The 26,940-nt window shown below is 41.0% G+C and overlaps 2 protein-coding genes and 1 pseudogene across 2 annotated transcripts; 1 reads left to right on the forward strand and 2 right to left on the reverse strand.

Moving 5' to 3' along the window:
- Positions 1-926: 926 nt before the first annotated feature.
- Positions 927-4,344, reverse strand: LOC129601635 (glutathione S-transferase omega-1-like). The gene is made up of 6 exons (XM_055500499.1): positions 3,783-4,344; positions 3,338-3,476; positions 3,138-3,251; positions 2,152-2,383; positions 1,900-2,005; positions 927-1,490 (listed from the first exon to the last, which is right to left on the reverse strand). Exons 3-6 carry the CDS (start codon positions 3,194-3,196, stop codon positions 1,375-1,377), a joined length of 513 nt encoding a protein of 170 aa, XP_055356474.1. The 5' UTR covers positions 3,197-3,251; positions 3,338-3,476; positions 3,783-4,344; the 3' UTR covers positions 927-1,374.
- A 538-nt stretch (positions 4,345-4,882) lies between these two features.
- On the reverse strand, positions 4,883-7,706 carry LOC129601633 (superoxide dismutase [Mn] 1, mitochondrial-like). The gene is made up of 5 exons (XM_055500497.1): positions 7,509-7,706; positions 7,024-7,244; positions 6,427-6,552; positions 5,808-5,987; positions 4,883-5,378 (listed from the first exon to the last, which is right to left on the reverse strand). The coding sequence occupies exons 1-5, from the start codon at positions 7,547-7,549 to the stop codon at positions 5,227-5,229; spliced, it is 720 nt and encodes a 239-aa protein (XP_055356472.1). The 5' UTR covers positions 7,550-7,706; the 3' UTR covers positions 4,883-5,226.
- A 129-nt stretch (positions 7,707-7,835) lies between these two features.
- On the forward strand, positions 7,836-17,892 carry LOC129601632 (5-oxoprolinase-like; annotated as a pseudogene).
- The last annotated feature ends 9,048 nt before the right edge of the window (positions 17,893-26,940 follow it).

Here is a 26,940-nt window from a genome sequence, read left to right on the forward strand (position 1 = left end):
TATTATTCGGCTTATTTACTTACTGCACTCGTACAATTACTGCACGATTGCGCTCGTACATGTAGTGCACCACAGCCATTTTTGCTTGAGAAGTTAAAATAAAATACATATAAAATAACTACATATAAAACATCTACATATAAAATAACTACACATGGCCCAAATCCCAAGCACGATGCAAATAATGGTTGAAGTTATAGGTTGAAACGGCTTCTGTAAGCATCAAACATAACATAAGTACGCAGTAAAGTAAGACTTTACTGCGCTGTAAAGTAAGACTTTACTGCGCAGTAAAGTAAGACTTTACTGCGCTGTGTTAAAGTGTGTTTTGCATGCACATATAGAAAAAAATATATTGCTTTATTATTGTTTACTCAGTATCAGCAACGTATTCCGCTTATTTTGATACAATTAATTACACCTCGTGTTATCAGCACTTTGATATTTTGACTGATTACTTCGTCGGGCAATTATTTTTTGTAAAATTGTTCTACTCTGTGCAGTTTTTACGAGTAAGTAATTAGTTTTTCTCTGCGAATATTTCTACTTATATACCGAAGTACCGTAATACGGTAATTGGCTTTTGTAGGTGCTGTGTAATTTTCTCGTAACAGTTTTTAACGATCGGTAATACGAGTGAATAAAACATGCAATATCTTCACGATAATTGTTCAGTTTTTTTTCTTTCGGTGTTTATGTGCTTTAGCATTTCATTAAGTTAATCATACATGATTGACAAATGAAGCACTTTCTAGAAATTTGTGCACAACAATGAAGTTTCCGCGTTGTCAATAGATATGTTATAGACTGTATACCCGTTACCCAGTATGAAATTTAATCTTCTGCAGAAAATACGAAATAGCGTAACGTACTGTAATTACTAACAAAAATCTTACAATCAGCCACAGTACACTGCTAAAGCGCTTCGAATAATCTTATTCAACCATTGACTCCAGTAACACAAAGTTGCAGAACATGAAATAAACTAATCTAGGAGTTTTTTACGTATTCAGATAACCGCATACCGTAAACCGGAACGCTCACAAACACAGCGAAGCACAGTAAAATCTAAACAGAGAACAGCATTACAAGACGCGGTCAGAAAAAGCGCATAACCGCAAGATCCATCACCTGTTATGAGAAAACTTTGTAATTATTCTTCCAAAATGAATGGCCGGCAAACAAACGATAAAACAAAGCGAAAAAATTAGACGGGCCGATCTGTCGATTCAAAATGCGATATCGTAATCAGCTCTACCATCCACGTAGGCGCTCTTAACAAAAGACGCCATGATTCCCGGAGGAAAAACGACATTAGCGATGTCTGGTTCCGCCAGCATATTCTGCATCCAAGCGTGCAGTTTGGGATAACTTTCAGATCGACATTTTCAGATCGACACTTTCACACTTTCGGATCGACACTTCGCACACCGGAGCAATACGCTCAAACCACGGCCAGATCATCACGTCCACAAAACCCATCTTGTCGCCTGCAAATTCATATGGATTTACAACGGCACAAATTTGGCACACACAACTTGTACAATTTACTTGGTTGCGCTTACTTGTGTGCAATTCTGTTAGCAAGCCTGATTCTACAGTAGCACCAGAAATCAAAATATCCTGCGTTACTGCTTGGAGACTGTAGTATTTACATATGCTTTTCATATTACTTATGAGAATGCAAATAAATCGACCGCATCTGTATGCGCACTTCACAAAGCTAGCAAATCGAAGAATGTTCGTCGCAAAATTTGAAAAAGAACAATCAAACATCATGAATATAAAAGCGTACAAAGCTGACAATGAATAAAAGTACTTACTAGTTGAAGCGAGAAGACAGTGAACAGTGATCAGTATTATCGTACATACGCGTACGTACATCTGCACAAGGCTCACCTGAGAAATACTGCCCGGTCATTAATTCTTCCACTTCTTTCAGGCTCTTTTTGAGCTCGTCGATTTTTTCGTTTCTCGCAGCAACAGCCTCCAAATTGCTGATAACCTATACAATGATTAAAAAAATCGATATAACACTTACGAAAATTAAAAGGCAAAAACTGCAGTTAGCGAAATTCATCATGTGATTGGATAATACCCTGGGTACAGTTTTATACTGAAACGACGGAAATGAGCCAACCCGTTACATACCTTTCGCGTAATAACGTTCAGGGTGACCTTCTGGAGCCCCTTTTCGTACTCATCTTTCGGCAACAACTTCGGCTCAGTAGGAAAATTCTGGCCGATGTACTCAGACATAATCACAGAATCGAACAGCAGACCAACCTTCCCGGGTACGCGCAGCGCAGGTACGTCTCCCAGTGGACTGTAATCGGCGTACCATTTCGGCAAATCGGTTGTGTTCATATTCACCAGTTCGTACCTACAACGACAACAGCAAGTCAAGTTTAAAGCACCGATATTCTGCGACAGCGGAAATTACAAACATGATGCGTTTCTGGAGTTTTGCTAATATAGATATTATAATTCTCAATAATTGCTACCATGCGGCATCCAATATTAATTACCAAAAATTAACACACGGCTAATGATAAGCATAAATTTCGACATGCACTCTGCCAAAAATCCCTAGAGTACTCAAACACCAACGGATGCACACACTTACAGCACTGGAATGTCACTCTTCAAGAACGGAGCATTGAAATATTATATTTTGCAAAATGATTTTGTACTTAACTTTTCGAAACAATCGCCAGCATTCGATGATATGTGCTATATAAACTGCGATCTCTAATAAATGCTTTGACACTTCGCTCAGTTCGCTGTGGTTTGATTGCACTTTTTTTGCGAAATGGAAAATTCCAAAACAGATTTAATCATCTAACCCCCAACAAACAAAAAGGTAAATTCTAATTCTCGTAGTGTTAATTGTTAGACTGCAAAACTAAAAAATAATTAATCACAGGAGAAGCCGAAAACATACGGTAATATACTCAAAATGCCCAATTTGATGGTTTCCGCGGTGCGACTTAAAGTCTTAAACCGTTAAAAACTGTAAACAAGGTTGCACTACGAAAACAAAGGGTGACCTTGCAAACACCACAATTTCACGGTTAGGGCGGCTGCCATAAGACAGTTTAACACGAAAAAAAGGCGGAAGGCAAGCGCGCACTTACTGGACTTTCTTAAGGTTCAGCATCAGCCGAGCTCGCTCCGCGTACGGGCAGAATCGCATGCTGTACAAAAGAAGCTGATTCTCGTCCGGCTCGGGATCATACGAAATTACGAATCTGCAATGACCGAACATGTCAACAAATCCAGAATAAAAATCTGCCGAAAGAATTCTCATGCATTCGAAATGTCTGCCGCCATTTACCTTTCCCGAGATGTTTTTTTTCAGCGTAGAGTTTAAGAGGCGCTCCCAAAGCCTGCGACATATCTGAACCAATATCTCCACCCTCCGGAACGCCGACTGCGTGCACAACCTGTCGATCGCGGATCAGCACGAAAGCCGGCTGCAATAAAAATGCTGATGACAGGCGCCATTTAGAGATCACGTTACGACTTTGCAGGGGGTGAGTCTTAGTGGTGTTGACGGCACATAGGATTAAATGGCCATACAAGGGTGCGGGATGGAGAAAATAAACGGGAAATTCATGTTGCATAATATTTGAATAGCCCCCGACCATATGTAACCAGGGCAGGTAGCTCAGACAGAAATACTTACCAGATAGAAATAACAGGAAAAATTTTAAAATTTTAAATTACCATATCCATATTATTAGTATTATTCTCCTTACAATTTTTACTCAGAGACTTACCAAGCAGTTAATGCTCACTTGATATTCCGCACAAATGGTGGGGATTTCCACTGAGAAAGAGGGATAGTAGAATTTCACAATGAACTTCTTACTGAAGTGCGCGGCATTCATCTCCCAAACTCCAAACAGCGTGGAGCCACCGCTTGCAGCGCGATTGACAGCCGGATCACTTCCTGGTGGCAAAAACGACATAACAATCACTTGCGAATGCATAGCTTGAGCGTCCAATAACTCCGAAGAAGCGGGACAAATAATAATGCAGCGCAGATCTAAAGTCCACTGTACACTCCAATGAATCGTGGGTCCGCTCAACGGAACGCAATCGCTGTAGCGCGCAGTTTTTTTGTAGAAAATGTATAGCACCACTGTGCATCTACCTCCGAAGCAGTTTGCGGATACGGATGACTCGTGTTGGGAATTTTAGTCATGTAAACATTCGAAATTACTACAGTTTTCTCTGAAACAATTGAAAACTTCCCAATAACAACGAATCGCAAAGGTGAAAGAGGTAAAAAAGCTTATGTCATCGTTCGGGAGCGTCGGAGCGAGCTCTCCAGTGACAGTCTGCTCACAGTCCAGGCTCAGTTGTCAATCTGGCACTGGCAAGTGACTCGATTTAATAGCATTGAGCCGTTGACCGTGGCCGCAGCACAGTGCGCCGGTACAGTACGTACGTACGTGACGCAACAGGGTCAAATTAGTAATGATTCAGTTTGCTTTAACAACTTATTAATATTAATTTTGTTTGCTGCCGATTGCTAGAGCTGTAAAAATTCAATAAATATGAAATTAATAATAGCTGAAACGCGCTGACTGCATGCAGAAAAGGGAATGCCTTCCCACTATCCAGTTCAGTTCCAGACGCTTGTCGGTTCGTGAAGTCCGGTCTGATTCAAATAATTTACAGAAGTATTCAAAGCATAAGGAAAAATTAATCCATCATGACGTAAGGTAGTAGTCGGTATTCGGTAGTACAGATACATCATACCGCACATACAAGTACGCGCATCTATAATTAATAATAAATTAATAATATCAATTATTACCAATCAGCAACCGAAATATTCGAAAATCTTCGATGGAACTACTCTAGGAACGCATAAAAAGGTGCAGCTATATTCACATCTGACGAACGTAATTGATTTATACAATCAGAATGTCAAAAAGAAAATGGGTATCAAAGCCTCTGTGAATCAGAGCGGTTTCATTTTAAAAGAGGATGAAATTGCCCATTGAAGACAAAGCAGTTATTTGCTAGCGGCGGCCTGTACGAAGAATCTAGGTATCCTCCCCAAAAAGGTGCAGTGCTATTTAGCAGGTGCCAAACATGTTTCATGCATTCATAATGTGGAACAGAAAGTACTATGTATTTAACTAAGCAAGTGCCAACCGATCGGTCTAAACCACTTCAAACAAACGTTGGAAATGCAACACCACGATAGAATTATTTGCCAGCGGCGGCCTGTCCGAACCGCTCAGCGACATCCTTCCAGTTGACAATCTTCCAGATCTCTTTGACATAGTCAGCGCGAACATTCTTGTACTGCAGATAATAGGCATGCTCCCATACATCGATGCCCAACAAGGGAACCAAACCTGCAATATCCAGTTCATGAAAAAACGGTAACTTCTAAGACCATTCTTCTCAGACCATTTCTATGCAATTTAAACAATACTTGAATTTTTAATAAATTGTATAATAAAAGAAAACAACCGCATGATTTCACCAATTCCTGATCGACAAAGGGGAACGAAAATGTCGCAAAGAATGCACGACAGTATTGCTTAAACAAAGGCAGATACACAAATTATGCATTTAAGGTTCAACACCAAATGAAACGGCATATTAGTCGGGAAAAATAAAAAAGTTAACAACAACGAATATCTGAAAATTAAAATAATATCACTAACTAGTAACTACAACGCTTTCTCGGCCTTGCGAATCCTACAATCACTTTTAAATAATTATTCAAATAGTTTTTCCTTGATTTTAACCTGGAAGCGTTCCTCATACTTTGAGCTTACCGAGAGTGGGCTCCAGAGGATCCTGGTTGGCGCACTGTGCAATGGCCAGGCGCTTCATTTTGGGACAATATCCCAGCCACGCCCAACCCGATCCTTGAATGGCCGTCGCCTTCTCGCTCAACTTCTTCTTCATCGACTCAACATCCCCAAAATCCCGTTTAATAGCAGCAGCCAGATCACCTAGTACAAACCAAAAGAAGTATCGTACTATTTTAAGTTTGTAACTGTAGCTAAGTGCATTTTCTTGAAGTTCGTCTTTTTAGAAGTACAATACAAGTACTTTCTCGCATTCAATATGTACGCACTCACAGTATGTATCTCATATTAGATATGTCAAAACTTTGTGCTTCTGTTTTAAGTTAACGCTAGTAGCTGTCCGTCAAAATTAATCAGCTAATTAGTGTTACTGATTAAATACTGAGTACTGCGAGTGTACGAGTATTACTATTGAGAAAATTAATGGCGAACACACCATAACAAACCGAAGAAACGAATTATGTTTTAAAATTCCAAGTCAAAGCAACACGTCACTGAGATGGATCTGCATAGGAAGATGCAAAATCTAGTCAGGCCTACAGCTGTCAGGCAAAAACAACAGATGTACAAAAAAAGACTTTACCTTCCGGCTGCTTTTGGCTGCATTCTTTGACAGGCGCGAGATTCTTCCAGAAAATACTGTGATTAATATGGCCGCCGCCGTTGAATTTCAGAGCGCCTTGCACCTCGATGGCCGTCTTTAAATCGCCTGCAAAATTTCGATTAATCCCCAACATTCTTTCCGTACGCGTAGCACAAATTAAAACATTATATAGGTATTAACTTTAGCAATTAATTTTTACAATCGACACTGACCGAGTCATGTGCCAGCCGATCCTGATTTAAGAAAACGACAGCCAAAACTTACCCTCAGAAAAAAATTATTGTGGCTCATTACGACTAGTACTCGTACTCTCAAAATACCGAAAAAGGAATGATAAAGTTTTATGCACTCTATTCTGTACGTCCTCCTTATAAATAATTTTAACAAATACAGTTAACATACGAACGAATCAGGAAAAAATACCGCCTTTATTGCGATTTTCTTTCCTACTTAACTTCTTGCGTATTCTGCTAGGCGCGCAGACCTATATTTCCTCACACTGCAACTTCCCTATACTTATGTTCTGCAAATGTAATGTTTTGCCAACTTTTGCGGTTATAATATTGCTACTCGTACCTTTCTGCAGCGCTGTGGTTGCTTTTTCCTCGGCCGCATTTAGATTCTGCACATAAGTGGCATGGTGCTTCTGGTGGTGCAGCTTCATAATCTCCCCCGAAATCACCGGTTCCAGGGCATTGTAATCGTAGGGCAGATCCGGGAGGGTGTATTTGCTGCGGGATGCCATCACCCCCATCGCGCCACTGCTGGATGCATGGTTCAGGAACCCACTTGATTTCCTGCGCAATTTAACACTGGATGGTTAGTTGGCTGATTCCACAACAGGTAAATGCATCGACCATCAAGTCTCGCACCAACAAGCTTACAAAAACATTACCGAAACGAGATCTTGCAGTAACAGCAATTTACAATTATCACTATTTCATATTTGCATGTAAGGCGCTTTCTTGCAGAATCTTACGGATCCCTTGGTTGTTTTCATGTTAAAATATGGAAAATTCAATGTACATAAAATGTTGTATGTACTACAAGCTCGAACTTACGCTGCACAACCTGCACTTTGTCCCAACTTGGAAAGAAACATAGTGACGATAGTCGAGGATACTATCAAAATTAATAATAAATAAAAACGTAGATGACGGAATTCCTTAAATTTTAGCAGTGGAAAATCCGCTAATAAAAGTGTCAAAAATACAAGATCTATTTATTCTATTAGATTCAAATCGCACAGTTTCAAGCAAAGCCGCCTGCCAGTGCCGACGCAGCATCTGGCATCTGGTACTTTCCCACACCATTCTACTGCTGCAACATGCCGTACGTGGGCGGGCGCCCTCAAACCGGAAGCTATCGAGCAATATTACTGTACATCAATTTTTCTCCACTAGAGTGACTTCAATAACTTCTTCCATGACTTCAATAGATGACTTCTTCATTTCTCTTTGGAGGTCGTTTTCAAGCTTTAAGATACGAAAGCATCTTGTGAATTCGGTGCATGAAAAGAGTGATCTGTAATTGTTTCTCTGCTTTCTGAAGCTCCGGAACTGATTTGTGCGATGGATTAGATTTCATGTCGAACCTGCGAAGCTGGAGAGCTCAGAACCTGAGAACTGAAAAAGTTTGCTTTCTGCTAAAGCAGATAACACTAAGTTATGACTTACAAGTAATTTTTGTGCATTGCTTGATTCCAGCTTCGATACATTTCCGAAGTTCTGAAAATCTGTCTTTGATTACGGTTTAATTGCAACATCGAGAATGAACGATCCTGCTGATCAGAATAAATTCCGCTTTGCCATTGATCGCGGTGGAACCTTCACAGGTAAAGTGGAATGCGGGATTAAGATATTGTAGTACTGATTTAATAAAATTTTATACATAAATTATTTAAAATTTATTGATAAGAAATATTAAAAAGCCGATACCGTGCATAAAACCACGCTATGAAAGCTCATTAGCTCAAGTTAGGTAGTTCAGGCCCAACTGCTACACTCTTGCAGACGTCTTCGCATTATGCCCGAATAAGAAGGTGCGAGTGATGAAGCTACTGTCCGAAGATCCCAGCTATGCGGATGCCCCGCGCGAAGCTATTCGCCGTATTCTGGAAGAGGTACTGTACTGCATAATAGAATTTTGTAGGTTTAGTGTTGGTGCTGCCGGAACTGCAAGCTGTAGAGTTACGAAGTCGTATCTGCAGTCGTGTTGAGAATTACTGACTGTATTAAAGCGCGAAGCAGTTCAGTATGTGCTGAGCTGATTGGCAGCTTGTTATTTTTTGAACACGTGCTGGCACATAAGACTTAAGAGTAGCAGGCTCAACAACCAAAGTCCAAAACGTTCTAGTTTTACTCGTGTTTGGCATTTACTTTGAGTCTGTCTTTGACAAACTTGAAGATGGGGATCATTTCATTTTTGAAAATTGACCTCGGCCTTTATTTCACTGTAGATCAGATTTTCTGGCCTTGTTAATCAGCTGATGTGGTTTGTCTTCAGTTTCTCACTGCTGATCAACAGGTGGGCGTTTCGAATATCAGCGGGGTAAAACTGCAGCGCAGTGGCACGAAGTTCCATATTCTGGGTCATGCTGCATGTATGCCATGCTGTCCACATAATGGCACTGAAAAGTGAACTTTACAGTGTCGCGAGCACTCCTTTTCAACACATCTAAAATGTAATTTTTTTATAATGTCTTCCATGTAGTGAAAGTTGAAATACAAGTAAATTACATTATGAATGTTACTGTAAATTCCCTGGGAAATGTCGATTCATCCGTACCAGAACTGTTCTTATTTCTAATTTACGTGCTTAATTTTCCGCAACTGTTTACAACGTTCATCTGTTTTTCCGAAAATAAACGATGAACACGGAACACCGTACAGGAAGGCGTTGGCTAAGGCCTCGTCTCGAATTCGAAGCGAATCTGGTTTTGGTACGGTTGCTCAACTGCACGAGGTGGCTGTACGCAGTGGCCACGCCTACCGGTACGGTACGCGAAGCCACCTCGCGAGGTGGAGTTGCTGTATCGCAACAAGATTCGCTTCGAATTCGGGACAAGGCCTAATTGTGTGATGTGCCCACAGGAAACAGGCACACTGCACCCACGCGACAGCCCCGTTGACACCTCACGCATCGCCTGGATCCGCATGGGCACCACGGTGGCCACCAACGCCCTCCTGGAGCGCAAAGGCGAACCCATGGCCCTGGTGATCACCCAGGGCTTCCGGGATCTCCTGGAGATCGGCACGCAGCAGCGTCCCCGCATCTTCGACCTGTCCATCGCTCGTCCGGAGCTCCTGTACAAGGAGATCATCGAAGTGGAGGAGCGCGTCATCATGCAGCGCGACGACGACCGTCTGCCGAAACCCAAGAAACTGGTGACCGTCCAGGGCGTCTCCGGGGACACCTTCGAAGTGTTGACACCGATTAACTGGCCGAAGTTGGAGGAGCAGTTGAAGGCGGTGCTGGCCAAGGGGATCAAGAGTCTGGCCGTGGTGCTGATGCATGCGTATACGCTGCAGCAGCACGAGAAAAGAAGATGCGGATTGTGCGCGGCATCTGGGCTTCACGAATGTCAGTCTGTCGCACGAGGTCATGCCCATGATCCGCATTGTGCCGCGCGGACAGACGGTGTGCGCTGATGCCTACCTGACGCCGTGTATTAAGCGGTATCTGCAGAGTTTTGCCGGCGGGTTTAAGGATAATTTGAAAGGGGTGCATGTGCTGTTTATGCGGTCGGATGGGGGATTGACTCCTATGGAGAATTTTATCGGATCACAGGTAAATTGCTAATACACCGATGCAGTTTGCAGTAATCGTTCCATCAGATGGATTCCAAAAATTCATTACAATGTCAACACAATTAAGTTCGGATATTTTTTAATATATTGCTTGAACTGTGCGCTATTTTAATGCACATTATGTGATATCTGAGAGTGTAATTTGAGGATACCAACATGTTAATAATGGCGTCATATGCGGAGACGTGAGAATTGTAGTACAAGCCATTACATCCGGATATCATCGGCTAGCATTCGAGATAGGCATGTGAGCGGAGAAGCGGCTCACGTACAGCGACAAAATCTTTCAAAGGATTTCAACGTATTGAGCCGTGGTGCAGTGGTACTGCCTACGCGGATCTAACGACGTAGCCGGGGTTCGATTCCCCCATCGGCGCCTTTTTCAGCCGTTTCTCGGTTTCCCTCGGATTGCGCCCTGCTTAGAGGCATTTAGCAAAAATAATGTTTCGTAGAAAGATGATTAAATCTGATTTTTCCACTCTCGATTTATAATTTTTTTATTTTGTTTTATCAGAAATTTCGTTAAATGTTGTTGGTAATGGTAATATTTTTTGTTGACGCTTCTGTTTTGTTGTTGCTCCTTTTTCCGGTATGCTGTCGTCTTATCAGTCGCGATAACTGGTGGTTCGTATAGGCTATCGTTTCTGGTCCAGCGGGTGGTGTGGTGGGCTTCGCGTCTACCGGCTATGATGCCATGGAAATGAAGCCGCTGATTGGCTACGATATGGGTGGCACCAGTACGGATGTCAGCCGTTACGCGGGGGATTACGATCATACATTCGAGAGCAGTGTGTCCGGCATCAGCATCCAGACACCGCAGTTGGACATCAACACGGTGGCCGCCGGAGGTGGTTCGCAGCTGTTCTTCCGGTCCGGTCTGTTCGTTGTCGGACCGGATTCTGCTGGTAATTTATTCTTAATATAAATAACCAATTTATGTGTTATAAATAATTATTATTGTGAAGTAAATAATAAGTTATTTTAATATTATTGTTAATTATTATCTGTGGGATTTTTTCGTTAAGTTTAAGTTGGTTGCAGTGTAATGCAGGTTACGATGTTCGTTCGGCTTATGACTTCCGGTTGCGTAGGTGCCAATCCTGGACCAGCTTGCTACAAACGCGGTGGCCCACTGACGATCACGGATGCTAACGCAGTTCTGGGCCGACTGCTGCCCGAATATTTTCCGCATATTTTCGGCGAGAAACGCAACGAGCCACTGGATATTTCCCGCTCACGACAAGCGTTTGAGGAGCTGGCCAACACCGTTAACCAGTTCACGTCGCAGCAGGGAAAGCCAGGTATGGAGATGCAAAATCCGGGCATGCATGTCTGGCAATTTCCGTTGTCACTATGGAAGAGGAAAGCAAAATCTGATAATTAACAATACAAAATCAAGGATTTATAAAACTTTGTGATAGAACAATCGTATGTACGTTTTATGATTCGACAGAGGGAAGATGATGAGAGAGAAGTTGTGCTGGGCAAATCGTAGTGTAATGCCTCGGGCAGTCCCGTAATGCAACTGCCATGCACTCCGATAAGCCTTCATATTAGTGGAGTTACTCAAAAGTTTCTAAGAAAATTATTAAGAATTTTTCTGTCAGTGTTTCATGTTGCTTAAAGCGTGGTAAATCACGAAGAAAACAGGAAATGTAGCATCCAGCGCACAAAGAGTACCTGCATTTTTTAAATAATTGTTTATAATTTTAGAAGCGCGATCGGTGGAAGAAATCGCGGAAGGATTCGTGGCCGTCGCCAACGAAGCCATGTCCCGTCCGATCCGCAACCTCACCCAAGCGCGCGGCTTCGACCCTCTAACCACGTCCTCTCGTGTTTCGGCGGCGCCGGTGGTCAGCACGCCTGTGATGTGGCCCGTTCCTTGGGCATCAGTCGCGTTTTCGTCCACAAATACAGCAGTATTTTATCGGCGTACGGGATGGCGCTGGCCGATGTGGTCAGCGATGAAACGGAGCCCTACGGACAGGCCTTCACCCAGGAGAATTTTGCGGAGATAACCAAACGCATCGATAAACTGAAGGCATCCTGTAAAGAAAAATTGGAGAAGGATGGATTCATCCCGGAGCAGATCCGCTTCACGCCGTATCTGAATATGCGCTACGATCGGACGGATTGTGCGCTGATGAGTTATCCCGTGGAGAAGGAGAAGGTGGAGTTTGGGCAGTTTTTGACAGCCTTTACCAAGCAGTATGAGCGGGAATTCGGGTTTACGCTGCCGGAGCGGAAGATCGTCGTGGATGATGTGCGGGTGCGGGCGGAAGCGCGGGCGATTCCGCTGGAGGAATTGGAGCTGGAAAAGGCCGATTCGGAACCGCCGGTTGAAAAGGTATGATCAAATCTGGGAGGTTTTCTACTATAAATTTTTTTATTCATTCTTATATTATTAAATAATACAGACACAAAATTTTTGTGTTTGACGCTCTTTTATAGGCTCTCTAATTAGGATGTTTTTGGAACATTATTTTCTGTATTTTCTTCAGTATTTCAGTATACAATTTAGCATCATACTTTGATTGATATATTTTCTTCGGTATTTCAAGATAACGTTTCCTGGAGATGTTTGTTAATGATTTATCTCTTCGATGTCGTGAGAAAACTCATATACGTAGGGAAACGTATATGAGTTTTCTCACAACATCGTAGGGAAACATCGTAGGGAAGCATCGTAGGGAAACAGGTTTCCCTACGTTTAAAGTTGCAAAGGTGAAACGTAATTTTTATTTAAAACTGTCATCGGTCTTTTGGAAAAATCCTTCGTTTTTGATGTTTTACTGTTTTTTACCTGTATCGGAAGATCAATCGGGATAGTTTGCGAACGAATCATGACAGGCGTAACCGAGTGGTAATAACTGCTTGTAACGGGCACATCGTAGCGTAATGTCTCAGATGAGGCATGTGGTCGGACTCAATTCAGCTGGTAAACACAAAATGCAGCACAAAAGGAGGAAAATACGAAAAACGTTTACTAAAATGATTACGTACTATTTTTTTGACATTCCAACTACTTATTTTCAGTTAGAGCAGTTTCATATTTTCAGAGATTTATCATTACTGTACTGACACCCTGCACTTGGAGAAATTTTGTACAGTATGAGCAGCACTGCACTTACTGTAGACAGGTGGATTTAAAGCCGATTGCGTTCGACCAACAGCCAGCAGTCTGCATGCAGTTGCAAGCCGTGTATGTGAGCAGTGAACGCAGTCGTACAACGTATGCGTGGCTGAAACTTTCTCCGAGTGCAGGGTGTCAGTACAGTATGTTTTACTGTATGCCGGCGTATCAAAATTTTTAACCGTTCTGTCGTTATTTCGCAGACCGTCAAAGTTTACTTCGCGGAAGCAAAAGACTACAAAGATACCAACGTCGTACTCCTTTCGAAGCTGAAATCCGGGCACAAAATCGAGGGACCGGCCATTATTCTGGATCAAAACACGACGGTACTGATCAAACCCGACTGCACAGCCACCATTAACCCGCACGGCAGTATTGTGATCGATGTGCGGCGCAGCGATGTGAAGGGCGTCGATACCAAACTGGATCCCATCCAGCTGTCCATTTTCGGGCACCGTTTCATGAGTATCGCCGAACAGATGGGACGGGTGCTGCAGCGGACATCCATCAGCACCAATATCAAGGAGCGACTGGATTTCTCCTGTGCTCTGTTTGGACCGGATGGCGGACTGGTCAGCAATGCGCCGCATATCCCGGTGCACCTCGGTGCCATGCAGGTGTGTGCGGTTATTGATTTGACGTTTCAGTTTGCGATAGTGCCCAATTTGCCGATCAGCAGTTGTGATTGTGAGTTTAACAATATTCCGTTAACCAGGTTCTGATTTGTGACAACATGGAATATTTCGTAGAGTAATGGCTGTAAATTCTTAGAATGGCAATAAGGTTATATTAGATATGCGCTATAATCTAAACAGTGCAGTAAATTGACCTGAAACGAGCGGCTGATGCCGTTTTAAACTTAAAAATAAATGTCATTTTTTGGAAAGGTAATTTGTAACCATTTTTTGTAACCGTTTTATTTTCGAATGATTGTTACATTAAAATATTTTTTGCACCGGTTAGAAGAAACTGCAGTCTATTGTTCGTTTTAGGAAGCAGTGCAGTATCAGATGAACCAGTTAAAAGGGAACCTGCATCCCGGCGACGTGATTCTGAGCAATCATCCGGTGGCTGGAGGATCCCATTTGCCGGATTTGACGGTAATCACGCCGGTCTTTGAAGACGTTAATCGGTCGGGTGCGGCGCCGATATTCTTCGTCGCCAATCGTGGTCATCATGCCGACATCGGTGGTTTAACGCCTGGTTAGTGTTATATCCAGTATAGCAGATTATTCGTTTTTGGTTAATATTTAACAGCGATTTCAAAATGTTATGGCCCAATGTATGGCTTTTTAAAATAAGATTCAAAATAATTTAAAATAAGATTTTTTTAAGTACGTTAATTTAAAAAAAAACCCGTACGTACGTTAGCACGTAGGCCTGACTTCGTCAGTACCAGTATGGATTTTTTCACTGATTGATTTGCCAATTCTAATAACATGTTTTTTTTTTAAAAAAAACGATGCAGTAATGAGTCTAATGACTGGACATATTTTAGCGGTATAGTATCGTATTAAAAAAAAGCTGAAGCATCTCGAAGTTTTGCACTAATGAATAGTATAAGGAATTCTTCAATTTCGAAGATTTGAATGAAGGGAGTAGTTTTTAAAATAACAGCCACTAGACTACGAATGACATCGAATTCTGCTGTTCTTTCATAGGATCTATGCCGCCCACAAGTACCACACTGGAGCAGGAAGGAGCCGTTTTCAAATGTTTTAAACTGGTGGATAAAGGCACATTTCAAGAAAAAGCCGTGATCGAGGCCCTCGAGAAACCAAAGGAGTATCCGGGCTGCAGTGGAACACGCAATTTGAATGATAATTTATCTGACTTGCACGCGCAGATTGCCGCGAATCAAAAAGGCATTGAACTCGGTAAACAACTGCTGTAAAGAAATACAAGTGAAATCCCTTTATCAGAAATGTCGTAACAAAGCGGTTCTGTATGCTTTATTAATTACTAGTATAATGGCATAAAATTTTAAATTTTGGTATTATATAAATTAATATAACCATTATTTCTTATAGTTTAATGAATTGCTAAAAAATATACTAATAGCTTAATAAATTTGATACTTCTGGTTATAGTTTATACTATCGCAAAATAAATATAATTTTAAAAAATAATTTCTGATTTATTAGTTCAGCTTATTATCGTTAATATTGCTTTACTAATATTTATAATGGTTATTGATTCGGAAATGTTATTATAGTTTTGGGATTAATCAAAGAGTACACACTTCCGGTGGTGCAAGCCTACATGCAGTATATTCAGAGTCAAGCCGAAAACGCGGTCCGCGATCTGCTGCGGCAAGTGGCACAGCAGGCCGAGAAGGACACCGGCTCCACTCGTTTATACGCTGAAGACCGCATGGATGACGGCAGCGCCATCCGGCTGACTATTAGCATTGATAAGGATTCCGGGCAGTCGGAGTGGAATTTCGAGGGCACCTCGCCGCAGGTGTGGGGCAATCTGAACGCCCCGCGCGCCATCACCCTGTCGGCCATTATCTACACGCTGCGCTGTATGGTGGAATACGAGATCCCGCTGAATCAGGGATGTCTGCAGCCGGTGAAGATCGTTATTCCCAAGCATTCTCTGCTGGATCCCCATGAAAATGCGGCTGTTGTCGGTCCGTGTACTGCACGTAATGGTTACCTAGCTCCTGTTGTGCGCAGTTTTTACGCTTTTATGGACAGTTCTTAGGTTTTTTAAAAGAAGTATTCTTAATAAAAATGAAAACTTTTGCTCGAGGTTAAGCGTAGAAGATTTTAGCGGTAGTATTCTTATTTTGTGTGGTCAGGTTTTATTTATACTCAGATTGTATAGGAACCGGCAGCACTCACAAAAATGCATTATCTGGATGCTTTTTGTCACGCATTGCAGTGCATTGCGGTTTATTAATGCTAGGCACGCTTTATTAAAGTGCAAGGTTTCGTAGAACAACGACAGTAAGGCTTACGCTCATGAGTCCTGCGTGTGCTAGCTCTTGAAATGAACCGATTGACTGTAATACGATTGCCATTTTGCAGCAGGCTATAATGTGATATTTTGTAGTAATAATACACAAACTTTTCGTTTTACTTGACTGCTGCTGTTACCTGGCTGCCATTTTTGTACCGGCCCGATTAAACTAAATTTTAATGAATTATTTTTATCTGCAGTTTCCTCTTTCTGGGAGGAAATTTTATGTTTACAGATTGTAACTGTTTTTGGTATGATTTTGTTCGTAATTTTCATCGAACATATCGGCCAGATCCGCCTCGACGCGACAAAAAGTGCAAGTAAATAAACAACACAGCGCCAACGACAAATCGTGTACTTTGCAGGCGGAAATGTGCTAACGTCGCAGCGTGTGGTGGACGTGATCCTGAAAGCCTTCCAGAGGTGCGCCGCCTCTCAAGGCTGTATGAACAACATCACCTTCGGCAACGAGAAATTCGGGTATTACGAGACGGTGGCCGGCGGAGCGGGTGCGGGACCCACGTGGCACGGAGCCTCCGGCAAGCACACCCACATGACCAACACCGCATCACGGATCCAGAGATCCTGGAGAAGCGCTACCCGATTCTGCTGCGCACCTTCTGCTTGAATAAGGAGACGGGTGGAAAAGGGCAGTTTAACGGCGGCGACGGAGTGGTACGGGAGCTGGTGTTCCGGGCGGATATGACCTTGTCCATCTTATCGGAGAGGAGAGTCTTCCAGCCTTACGGACTGAAAGGTTCGTTCGATGTTTTCGAATTTAAACATTTTACAAATAGCGCGCAAAATGTAAAAAGTGTAATAACATATTATTAGCTTTTTTGAAGCTTTTCTGTTGAGTAACTAGTGTGGCATATTTGAAATTATATAAATGAGACAGCAAGAAAGCAAAATGAAATAAATTAATTTATTTCATCATTAAATAAATCAGGGAATGAAATAAATCAGTACGCCAATTTTCTTTGCTTATAAAATAATAGGAATTATGGTATAGCAGATTATTTACTGTGGCGTACTTACGAGTATTTAATATTATCAGAGGGAAAGGTAAACGAAGTACAATAATTTTGCGCTCTTTGAAGCGTCCATTGCGTCTTTTGAAATGTCTCCAGGTGTATGCAGTGTTATGTTCGGGTCGGCATTAATTTTTCCCTAAATTGTAGGCGGCGAGCCAGGAGCTTCCGGTCAGAACATCCTGGAGCGCGTTGAAGGCTACACGGTGAACATTGGCGCGAAGAATTCCGTTCCGGTTCAGCCTGGCGACTGTTTCCGTTTGCTGACGCCCGGTGGCGGTGGGTACGGCTGCGAGAAATGATGCTGTTTATGGAGTCTTTTAGTGATGTCAAATTTTCTCCAATTTTCAAGTGCCGTTGACTTTGCTTAGATGTTTTGGGTGAGTTTGTACTGGTTCTGCTGATTTTCTCCTGTCAACTGATTCTTCGCCGGTGATTTGTGATGCTTTATACAAATTTTGTAATTACCTCCACTTATTTAATTAAATAAAATTGTGATGATTGATGACGCATGGATTTTTCTGATTGAATTTAGTAATTCTCCTACAGATGTTTATAATAAATCTTTGATATTTTCTACTTCATGTAAAATATTTTTTACATATGGATAGCGAACTTATCCGCGCTCTTGTGCGTAGTACGTATGAGTGTTCTTTTCTTTTTGTAACTGTTTCTAAACAATTTTCACAATGAAAATTCACAATAACGAAAGCGTTCAAGTTTAGCCAAAGAAACAACTTACATGTGCTGAAGAAGTGTTTACTGTTTTATCCAATCTTTTACTAATTTTTGACTGGACGTACTAACGTGATCTGACCCCTTTGTCCTAGTTGTACTACTGCCATTGGATATTTTTTCTTAATCTGCGCTACTACAAACCCTACGGCTTTTTAACAAAATGCGTCACTGCATAGTTGTCCTGTGTATGCTCCTGATTATTGCCAGCACGGCGTACGGACTGAACACCAACGGGGACACCTGGTCCACGGATGTGAGCATAGTCGATCAAGTACTCTGGTTGTACGAGTTCTGTGGGTGGATTAGTGCCTTCGATTCGGCATAATTATATTGAGGAGAACGAGAGTAAATACGACAGCTACATGTTCCAGCAAAAAGCGTTACGAATGCAGATCTGGGCGCAACAGCTAGTTTCCTCTAATATGGATCTCTGTACCTGGTGATTTCTAGTATTGTATGTATTTGGCAATTTTTTATTAACATGGTAGATGTTTAGTGTTCAAATGTTTAGTGTTTAGTGTTTGAAATTTGTGTTTGCTTGGACCGTATTAATAATAAAGTCTGCAAATTTTGTCACGCACACGCATAAATATTGATATAACTACACACAATTATTGATATTGAAAATTATTGATTAAATTTCGAAGGGAAGGTCTGATAATACCAGTGAGCCTCCTTTATATAATAGCTATGGGTTAATTTTTTGGAAAAAGCAATTTCGACTAACCCTAATTCTCCGTGGGTAAATAACACTAACAACAGAAGTACTAAATCTATTCGGATTCGAGCGTTAGAACCATATTTCGACGTAAGTTTTTGCATATAAAATATGGATGTATTTAAACAGATATAGGTATAAGTATGAGCACTGAACAGTAGGGAAATCGAAACAACTGCAAAATGTACACGAGCTGAAATTTCTCCAAAGCAGCGGTCAGTTCACAGGATGACAAACCGAAAACGGGTCATCGGGGCCGGTAGGGCATATGCAGTGTCATTATTGGTGATATTGGTTTTCTGGTCTTGATCTGGGTATTGCTTAATTTGCAGATTGAAGCATCAAAATTAAGCACTTTAGTGCAGTTCTTTGTAATGTGAACGAGTACGAATACACGACGCAAGTACGTTGTACATACTGTACACAGCATTTCTAAAGTTATTGATACGTTATTAGTTATTAGTTATTGATACGTTAGAGCTTTATTATGGCAAGCCCGAGTGGACTAAAGCAGAGAAAGCACTAAACTTTCTCCGAAGTTTAACGAAGTGTGATAAAGGTCTAGTCTTTGCCCAAAATCGTTAAAGTTTGTATGCTTTTCTTTAAAAACTGAAATTGCAGTGTAAACTGGGAATAAATTGCAGTGTAAACATCCGACCCTCCCGGCCTCCGACCCTCCCGGCCTCCGACCCTCCCGGCCTCCGACCCTCCCGGCCTCCGACCCTCCCGGCCTCCGACCCTCCCGGCCTCCGACCCTCCCGGCCTCCGACCCTCCCGGCCTCCGACCCTCCAAGTCCCCACCCTGTTAGCGTCCCGGCCTCTTAGCTTTAGGGTTATCCGGTATACCGGGCTCCTTCCTTATAGTATCATCATCCTTATAGTATATGTGACAACCCCCCCCCCCCCATAACTTTGCAAGCTTCACGATTTTTCACAACTGTACAGTAGTTACAGTTTTGAGATCACTTGAAACTAAAGTTTCGACTGAAATTCATCGATGCAGTTTGAAAAAGTTTTTGAAGCTTAGTTTAATTAACACAGAGTGTACATAAAAGTTTCAACTGTGACCCGGGTCAGTTAAAACAAAAGACTAAACAATTTCCAGCAAAATTAGTTGGGAACGAAAGTTAAGTTTCAAAAAGAGATTAAAGAATCTTGCGCATTAATGAAACTCTTTAATGAAATGACAAAATCGTTCATCAAGATCTCAAACTAAAGGCTATTGAAGAGTTCTCGCAAATCCTTAAAAAACAGTTTGCTTTTGACCGCTCGGGCTTGCCATACTTTTTGATGAACTCCACAGACCATATATAGATATAATACTGTAAAACGCCAAACTCAGTTCATATTTTTGGCATTTTACAGCACAGATAATACTGTATAATCTGGATTATTCAACCCTTGTTTTCGTGCGTGACAATCACAAACAGAAATGGTCAGCTATCTACGAAAAATCGAGGTATTCTCCCTAAAAAAGGTGCAGCGCTATTTAGTAAGTGGCTAAGTGCCAAACATCTTTTCATGCATTCAAAATGTGGAACAGAAAATACTACTCTATGTACGTATTTTACTAACTCGTAAGCTACAGTAGTGTCGACCGAGCGGTCCAAACCACTTCAAACAAACGCTGAAAATGCAACACAATGACAGAATTATTTGCCAGCGGCGGCCTGTCTGAACCGCTCAGCAACATCCTTCCAGTTGACAATCTTCCAGATCTCTTTGACATAGTCAGCGCGAACATTCTTGTACTGTAGATAATAGGCATGCTCCCATACATCGATGCCCAGCAAGGGAACCGAACCTGTAAGATCCAGTGTGCAGAATTACTGTACCGCCACTCGCAAGTCAAACTCCATGCAGCTTATTAAGAGTAGCAAAAAAATATTCTGTTCTCATGCATTAAAATAGAAAGAAATTACATCACTGTGCAAATTTCCGCACGACAAAATGGAATACAAATTTTGACAAGAATGGACGAAAAAGTTGTACAAACAAAACCACTAAACGATTAACGGGCAAATGCCAGACGTAAGCGAAAATTATTCGTAATTTATTTAATAATAATGATGTTCTCATTAAATTATGTTCTCATTACATTTAAGCGTATTATTAAGCGTTAAGTCGCGGACAAATTATGTTCTCATTAAATTTAAGCGAAGTGACCCGGTACATGGTACCAAATTCGCCTTTAATCAGATGTCTGCGTAATTACGTATGCCACAAAAATAAAGGCCAACCTGATGAAGATATGCCAGTATTTTATTGAATGATCAAGCATGTGATTTTAGTGGTTAATGACGACATCAAATCTAAGCTGATACCAGAGTAAACAAACAATTATATCGATTTCCGTAGCAAGTCAGCAACTGCTCCAACAATTACAATTAAAATGCTGTAAAGTATACAACGATTAGTGCATAAAATGAAAAGATTTTCACAGAATACATTCGAGAGAGGCGTAAGCAGCTGCATATTAACCTTTCATCTCCACAGTAGAGATAAATACCGCCGCTTTTATTAAAAACTACTACTTATTAGTACTCAGTAGAGTCATGAAAATACTAGCAGGGACAATTCTGGTGGCTGATGGTAACTGCATCATAAATTAGTTACTACAAATAATAATAATATGTGTTATCTGCAAATCTTTATCGTATTGTTCAAGTACAGGTGTTTTGCGAAAGCACTCTTCTCATAACCGGTGTGGTACAATATTAATGCACCAAGAATTTGACAAAACTGCACTGAATTTCAATAAAACATAAAAGCGCTAACGCGATTGCCGTACGTATATCCTAACTGAGCACAGCCCCGTCGCCGGCTATATATCGCCGGCCGGCTATGTCGCCGGCTCTGAAAATTGATCTTCTGCGGAAAGACAAAGGAACATTGGAATAAGCAAAACAATTATTTTCATATGGTATGGTCAATGGGCATGGTGGAAACAATAAAAAGTAAATTCTACACTGTGGTGTAACCCATGGGCAATGCGCCGCATCATTACGGTTTAGCGATGCTGAACAGTTATCAACCTGTAGGAGGCCAGTTTAACTTTAATAACGAACCAAATAATTTTGATGATTTTGCTTCGATGATGTGAGCTCCCTTACGCATACGACAAGATGACACAAGAACAAGATTTAATAGTTCAAACTGCTTTTACTCTTAACTCTGTAACTCTTAATTTTTACTCCGTTTTCGCCCTTTACTCTGTAATTTTTTTAAATTGCCTTCAAGACAGCGTTGCTTCGAGTTCGTACAAATGCATTCATGCATTCATTAGCTATACTCGTATATATGTAGGTATTAAGGTTTATAAGAACGCCTCACATACCGGAAGCCCATATGAAAACTGAATAATTGTGACTTTTTATGTACAGAAATTCAAAAATCTGTATTGGTTGTGGATTTTATATTTATTTTATAATAATTTTATTACAATTTTCATTTTTATAAGTTGTAACTTAATATCACATCAAAAATGCAGATCTGCATTTTTGATGTGCTATTAAATTATGTTTTTATGCTTCCAGAAGCACATGTACAAGCACAAACCCGTAAGGTTAGCTGTCGGTTGCTCATTGGTCATAAGCGTAGTATGTAATATTTAATATAATTATATACGCTTGCAGTTATTAATCAGGTGGCTAAAGTATTTTGTCTGTTGGTGCATGTGTTTTGTTGTTGTATTTTGTCTGGTACATATGTCAATATCTGTATTGACATTAATGACAGATATACGACAAAGAGTTGAACCGATTCGGTCAAAATAACCTCGCAACGACACGCCACCACTAAAACTTGACGCTTGCGAGGTTATTTTGAACCGCGGACCGACTGATCGGTTCAACCTCTTTTTGTCGTACATTGTAAACAAAGAAGCGCTTAATTCATACGCAGCGCCTGGCTACGTAGTAGTTGGAACCACTGGAACTTCCGGGATTACTTTAGCCGGCTGTTCGGGTTGCTGACGCAGTGACGCTGTTCCTCTCTCATCTGTCGGTTGCAGTTTTGTATATTTTTTGTGATTACCGGTAAAGCTGTGGTATGGTGGCTATCCGAGTCCAGTCGTCGACACACCATGAACAAGAATGTTGCCATGAACAAGTCGGCGTTGCCGATGGTTGGTTAATTGTATATTTGGAAACATTGAGAGTGTGAATTTTTATTATAAGCTACAGCTTGCATATACAAGTGAGTATAAATCAGCGAATAAAATATTGTACACATATGACATTGATTAATTTTGTGTAAAACTTTTGAGAATGCTGACAACAGTATTGTATAACCGACTGCAGATGAGTGGTGGCACTATGCAGCCCAGAGATACCAATTGCAACACGGGCATATTTTGCTCTGACGACCATGAGAAGATATTACGTAACATTAAGTTATGTTAGCAAACAACTAAACCAACAAAAAGGTCACAATGGATTCCCTAGTGGGTTGGAAAAGTTCACTGGTAACGCTCACAATATAGCATCAGAGTGATAACCCACAATAACGTGTCAGCACGATACAGACTACCGTGGCAATAGTGGCAGTACTGGGATGCGTGCATCAGCTATTCGAAATTCTGAAGGTAATAAGGGCATCCAACATCTTTGTAAGAAGCAGATTGTGGAACTGTACATTGAAGTATATAACAATTCCATCGACATACTGAAGGTTTAGCTTTTTACCGACTGTGCTGAAGGCAAGCAGCTCGCATTAGGCCAAGCTTGCTACCGAGACGTTCTAGAACGCTCAAGAAGTAAGTAGACAGCGAACACAAAGAAATACTGTAGAAACCTGTCGGATTTCTGCTCCGATGCGGGTCATTTCGAAAACTCCTATTCATTAGACCCACTGACTCACATAATGTTATCTCAAACATAGTTATCATCATATTCATCAGATGATTCAGATCCGCGTTCTCTACAAAATCTGACCAATATTGACATGGTCCTGAAACTTGTCAGACATAATTCGCTTTCGTTTACCATCAACGGATGATCTTTCAGGACTGTTTGAACAAGAACAAATTGGTGAGTCGTTCGGCTGTAATTTGCTCTTTTCTCTCATAATGTTATTTGTTTATGGAACGCCGTTATTTTTCGTCATTTTGGCTTGGAAGCTCGATGTTCCAATTACGGCAATACAGTATTGGTTAAAAGAGACAGCGGCGAATGGTGGCTGGGATACGTTCAAGACATTAATGGAGATCTGTTCTTTATTAACTTCGATAGCAGCACAGCCGGCGCTTCATGGATCCATACTCGCCATATTTGGCCACACGATTATTTCGAAGGAGGCAGGTCGGTTTATGTGGGTCAGCGCGTGCAAGTGGCGGTGCGCAGCGAACCCACTGGGCCGCTAATATTTCGGCCAGGCAGAATTGCCTTTAAGCCCCTGCAAAAACACTCTATATGCTGGAATGTAAAGTGGCCGGATGATCCCTTAGCCGACGATAATTTCACCAACTGCAAATTTGTCCACGAGTCCCAAATTGTCGCTGAGTTGCCGCCAGCGGACGGGGTGTGTTTTTATCGAAATGCAACGTTTTGTTACAAGAAATACGTCATACCTTTCGAGCAAGCTTATTTGATAAAAAACCTGGACGAAATGTCGGCATGCCTTCGTAGTGCGCCCCGTCCTTCGAATACGCTGTTGCGTTGGGCTGATTTCGGAATTAGATATTTTGTACAGTTCGGAGTGGATTTTGCCGCCTTTGTAATTACCGTGGGATGCAACGCAAAAGGTGGCAAGGATATTATTTGCTCTTCTACTTCTAGTGAAGATACCCTAAAGGTCGCTTGTGAAAGCCTTCTAGCCACTCAACCTCCGGCAAGACCCGAAATGGCAACTTCGACCTACAGCTGCCACGGTAACATTACATACTACAGAATTTTGAATATGGCATGTTCCATTAGTTTTTACCTTTTAGAAGATCTGCAGTCATTTGATGGCATTTTAAATTTGACTCAGTATCCCACTTTACGGTTGCGGTACAAAAATTGATACTACTATGATTACTCATATAAATACCACGCAGTTCGCAGAAAACCGCAAACTAATATGCAGTTTCGAATCTTTTATTGACGCTCAAGAATAATCCAACAAAAACTCCCAAAAAGACTAAGGCTATATGCCAAAGCTATATAAAAACATATAAAAACTAAAGCTAAGATTTCTGTATAAAACAGATACGATCGCGAGTATGTGTTGTGGATTGGCCAACTTTTAGATAATGGAAGAAAGGTACAGGCAAAATGCATGGTATTAACTAGGACCGTGCTCTAGGAGCACAAAACGAATGAAGGAATATTTCTTGAAGGAATACCCATTTTTCTGTATTTCCCGAGGACGGTCCTGTGTTAACACATACCCACCCATATATGTTTAATACGGGCACACCCACGGCCCACCCACTATCGACGGCATAAGCATAAGTTTAGTGCCGCATATAACTGGCAGATTTTGCACTTGTACGTACGCACTTGTATTTCGATTATGCTAACACGTACAGGAACTGGAAGCTACAATCAACTGAAAGTCATATAATATTAAAATCTGTCCACTAGTAATCGGCCAGCGATAAATTCTGCTTAGATGCCCGTAATCATCATTGCATCATTATGCCGTGATATGGAAATAGTTTATCGCCAGCAACTCCAGTGATCTGTCCCTACAAAGATGGCATTTTCCAGGTTTTAGCTTTTGGGCCGTCCCAGTATGCACACGGGTGCGTTTTGCCAAATAATTCTTAGAAATAATTTTGTTCGCAATGCTGCACCTCTACGGCTCTACCGGCACGATTCCGATAGGGCGAATTGCAAAACAAAAATCATTCGAGCCTGTTCTGGCCACGGCCTGTGGAATGGTAGTGCCAATTCCTGTGAAATGTTTTGGACCGCGAGATGTCAGAACTATGAGAAGGCCATGCGTAGTATAGAATAAGCTACTAGATTTTTACCACGCTAGTGATATCATGTTCAATAGTTCACAAGATTCACTAACCAGGAACGTGCACAGATTACAATACTGATGGCTTCGGAATTGCCGACCTTCCTCATCCCATTTTGGTTGCTGTTTTCCTTCATTTACATGCACGTGTCCAAGGAAGGATCCACAGGTTGGTCAACAACATTTATGCCTTTCAGGATCTGCTTTCTTGCAAGTACAGCAAAATCTCCTATATACAGTAAGAGGTTAAATGAACTTACCTCCATGGTACGCCGCCGTTTTATATGTATACGTATGTACATGTAGTGTACATATGTAGTACTATGTACCGTATAATTGGATAAGTTACAATTAACAATGTTAATTGATGTTAATGTCAGCTGGAAGATGTGTACTCTGGTTTTTCCCCTTTCGCCGTGTGTAGGCAATTACCTGTGTTGCATGGTGGCGCTCCGAGTCGAGGGTAGGTACAAAGTGGGCCAAGTTTTAAAACTTTTAAAACAAAATTAATAATATATAGTTTTGACAGTGATTTTTCAAAACGCGGTTTTAAGGTTTTAGCAGTTTTAAAAATAAATAATATATAGTTTTGACAGTGATTTGTCGAAAAGTGGTTTTAAGGTTTTAGCAGTTTTTAAAAATAAAATTAATAATATATAGTTTCGACAGTGATTTTTCAAAACGCGGTTTTAGGGTTTTAGCAGTTTTTAAAAATAAAACTATTAATAAATATTTTTGATAGTGATTTTTGAAAAAGCGGTTTTAAGGTTTTAGCAGTTTTTAAAAATAAAACTATTAATATATAGTTTTGACAGTGATTTGTCGAAAAGTGGTTTTAAGGTTCTAGCAGTTTTTAAAAATAAATAATATATAGTTTTGACAGTGATTTTGAAAAAGCGGTTTCAAGGTTTTAACAATTTTTTTATAATATATGGTTTTGAGAGTGTTTTTATTGAAATGAGGTTTTAAGGTTTTAACAGTTTTTAATAACAAAATTAAGAATATAGAGTTTTGACAGTGATTTTTCAGAAATGGTTTTGAGGTTTTAACAGTTTTAATAAAAAATTAATGATATTCGCTTTTGACAGATATCTTTTAGACATTGGTTTAAAGGTTTAAACAGTTTCTAATAATAAATGCATAACATGA

Source organism: Paramacrobiotus metropolitanus, unplaced genomic scaffold, assembly GCF_019649055.1.
Source record: "Paramacrobiotus metropolitanus isolate TYO unplaced genomic scaffold, Prichtersi_v1.0 Parri_scaffold0000259, whole genome shotgun sequence".
In the NCBI taxonomy this organism is placed as follows: Eukaryota; Metazoa; Tardigrada; class Eutardigrada; order Parachela; family Macrobiotidae; genus Paramacrobiotus; species Paramacrobiotus metropolitanus.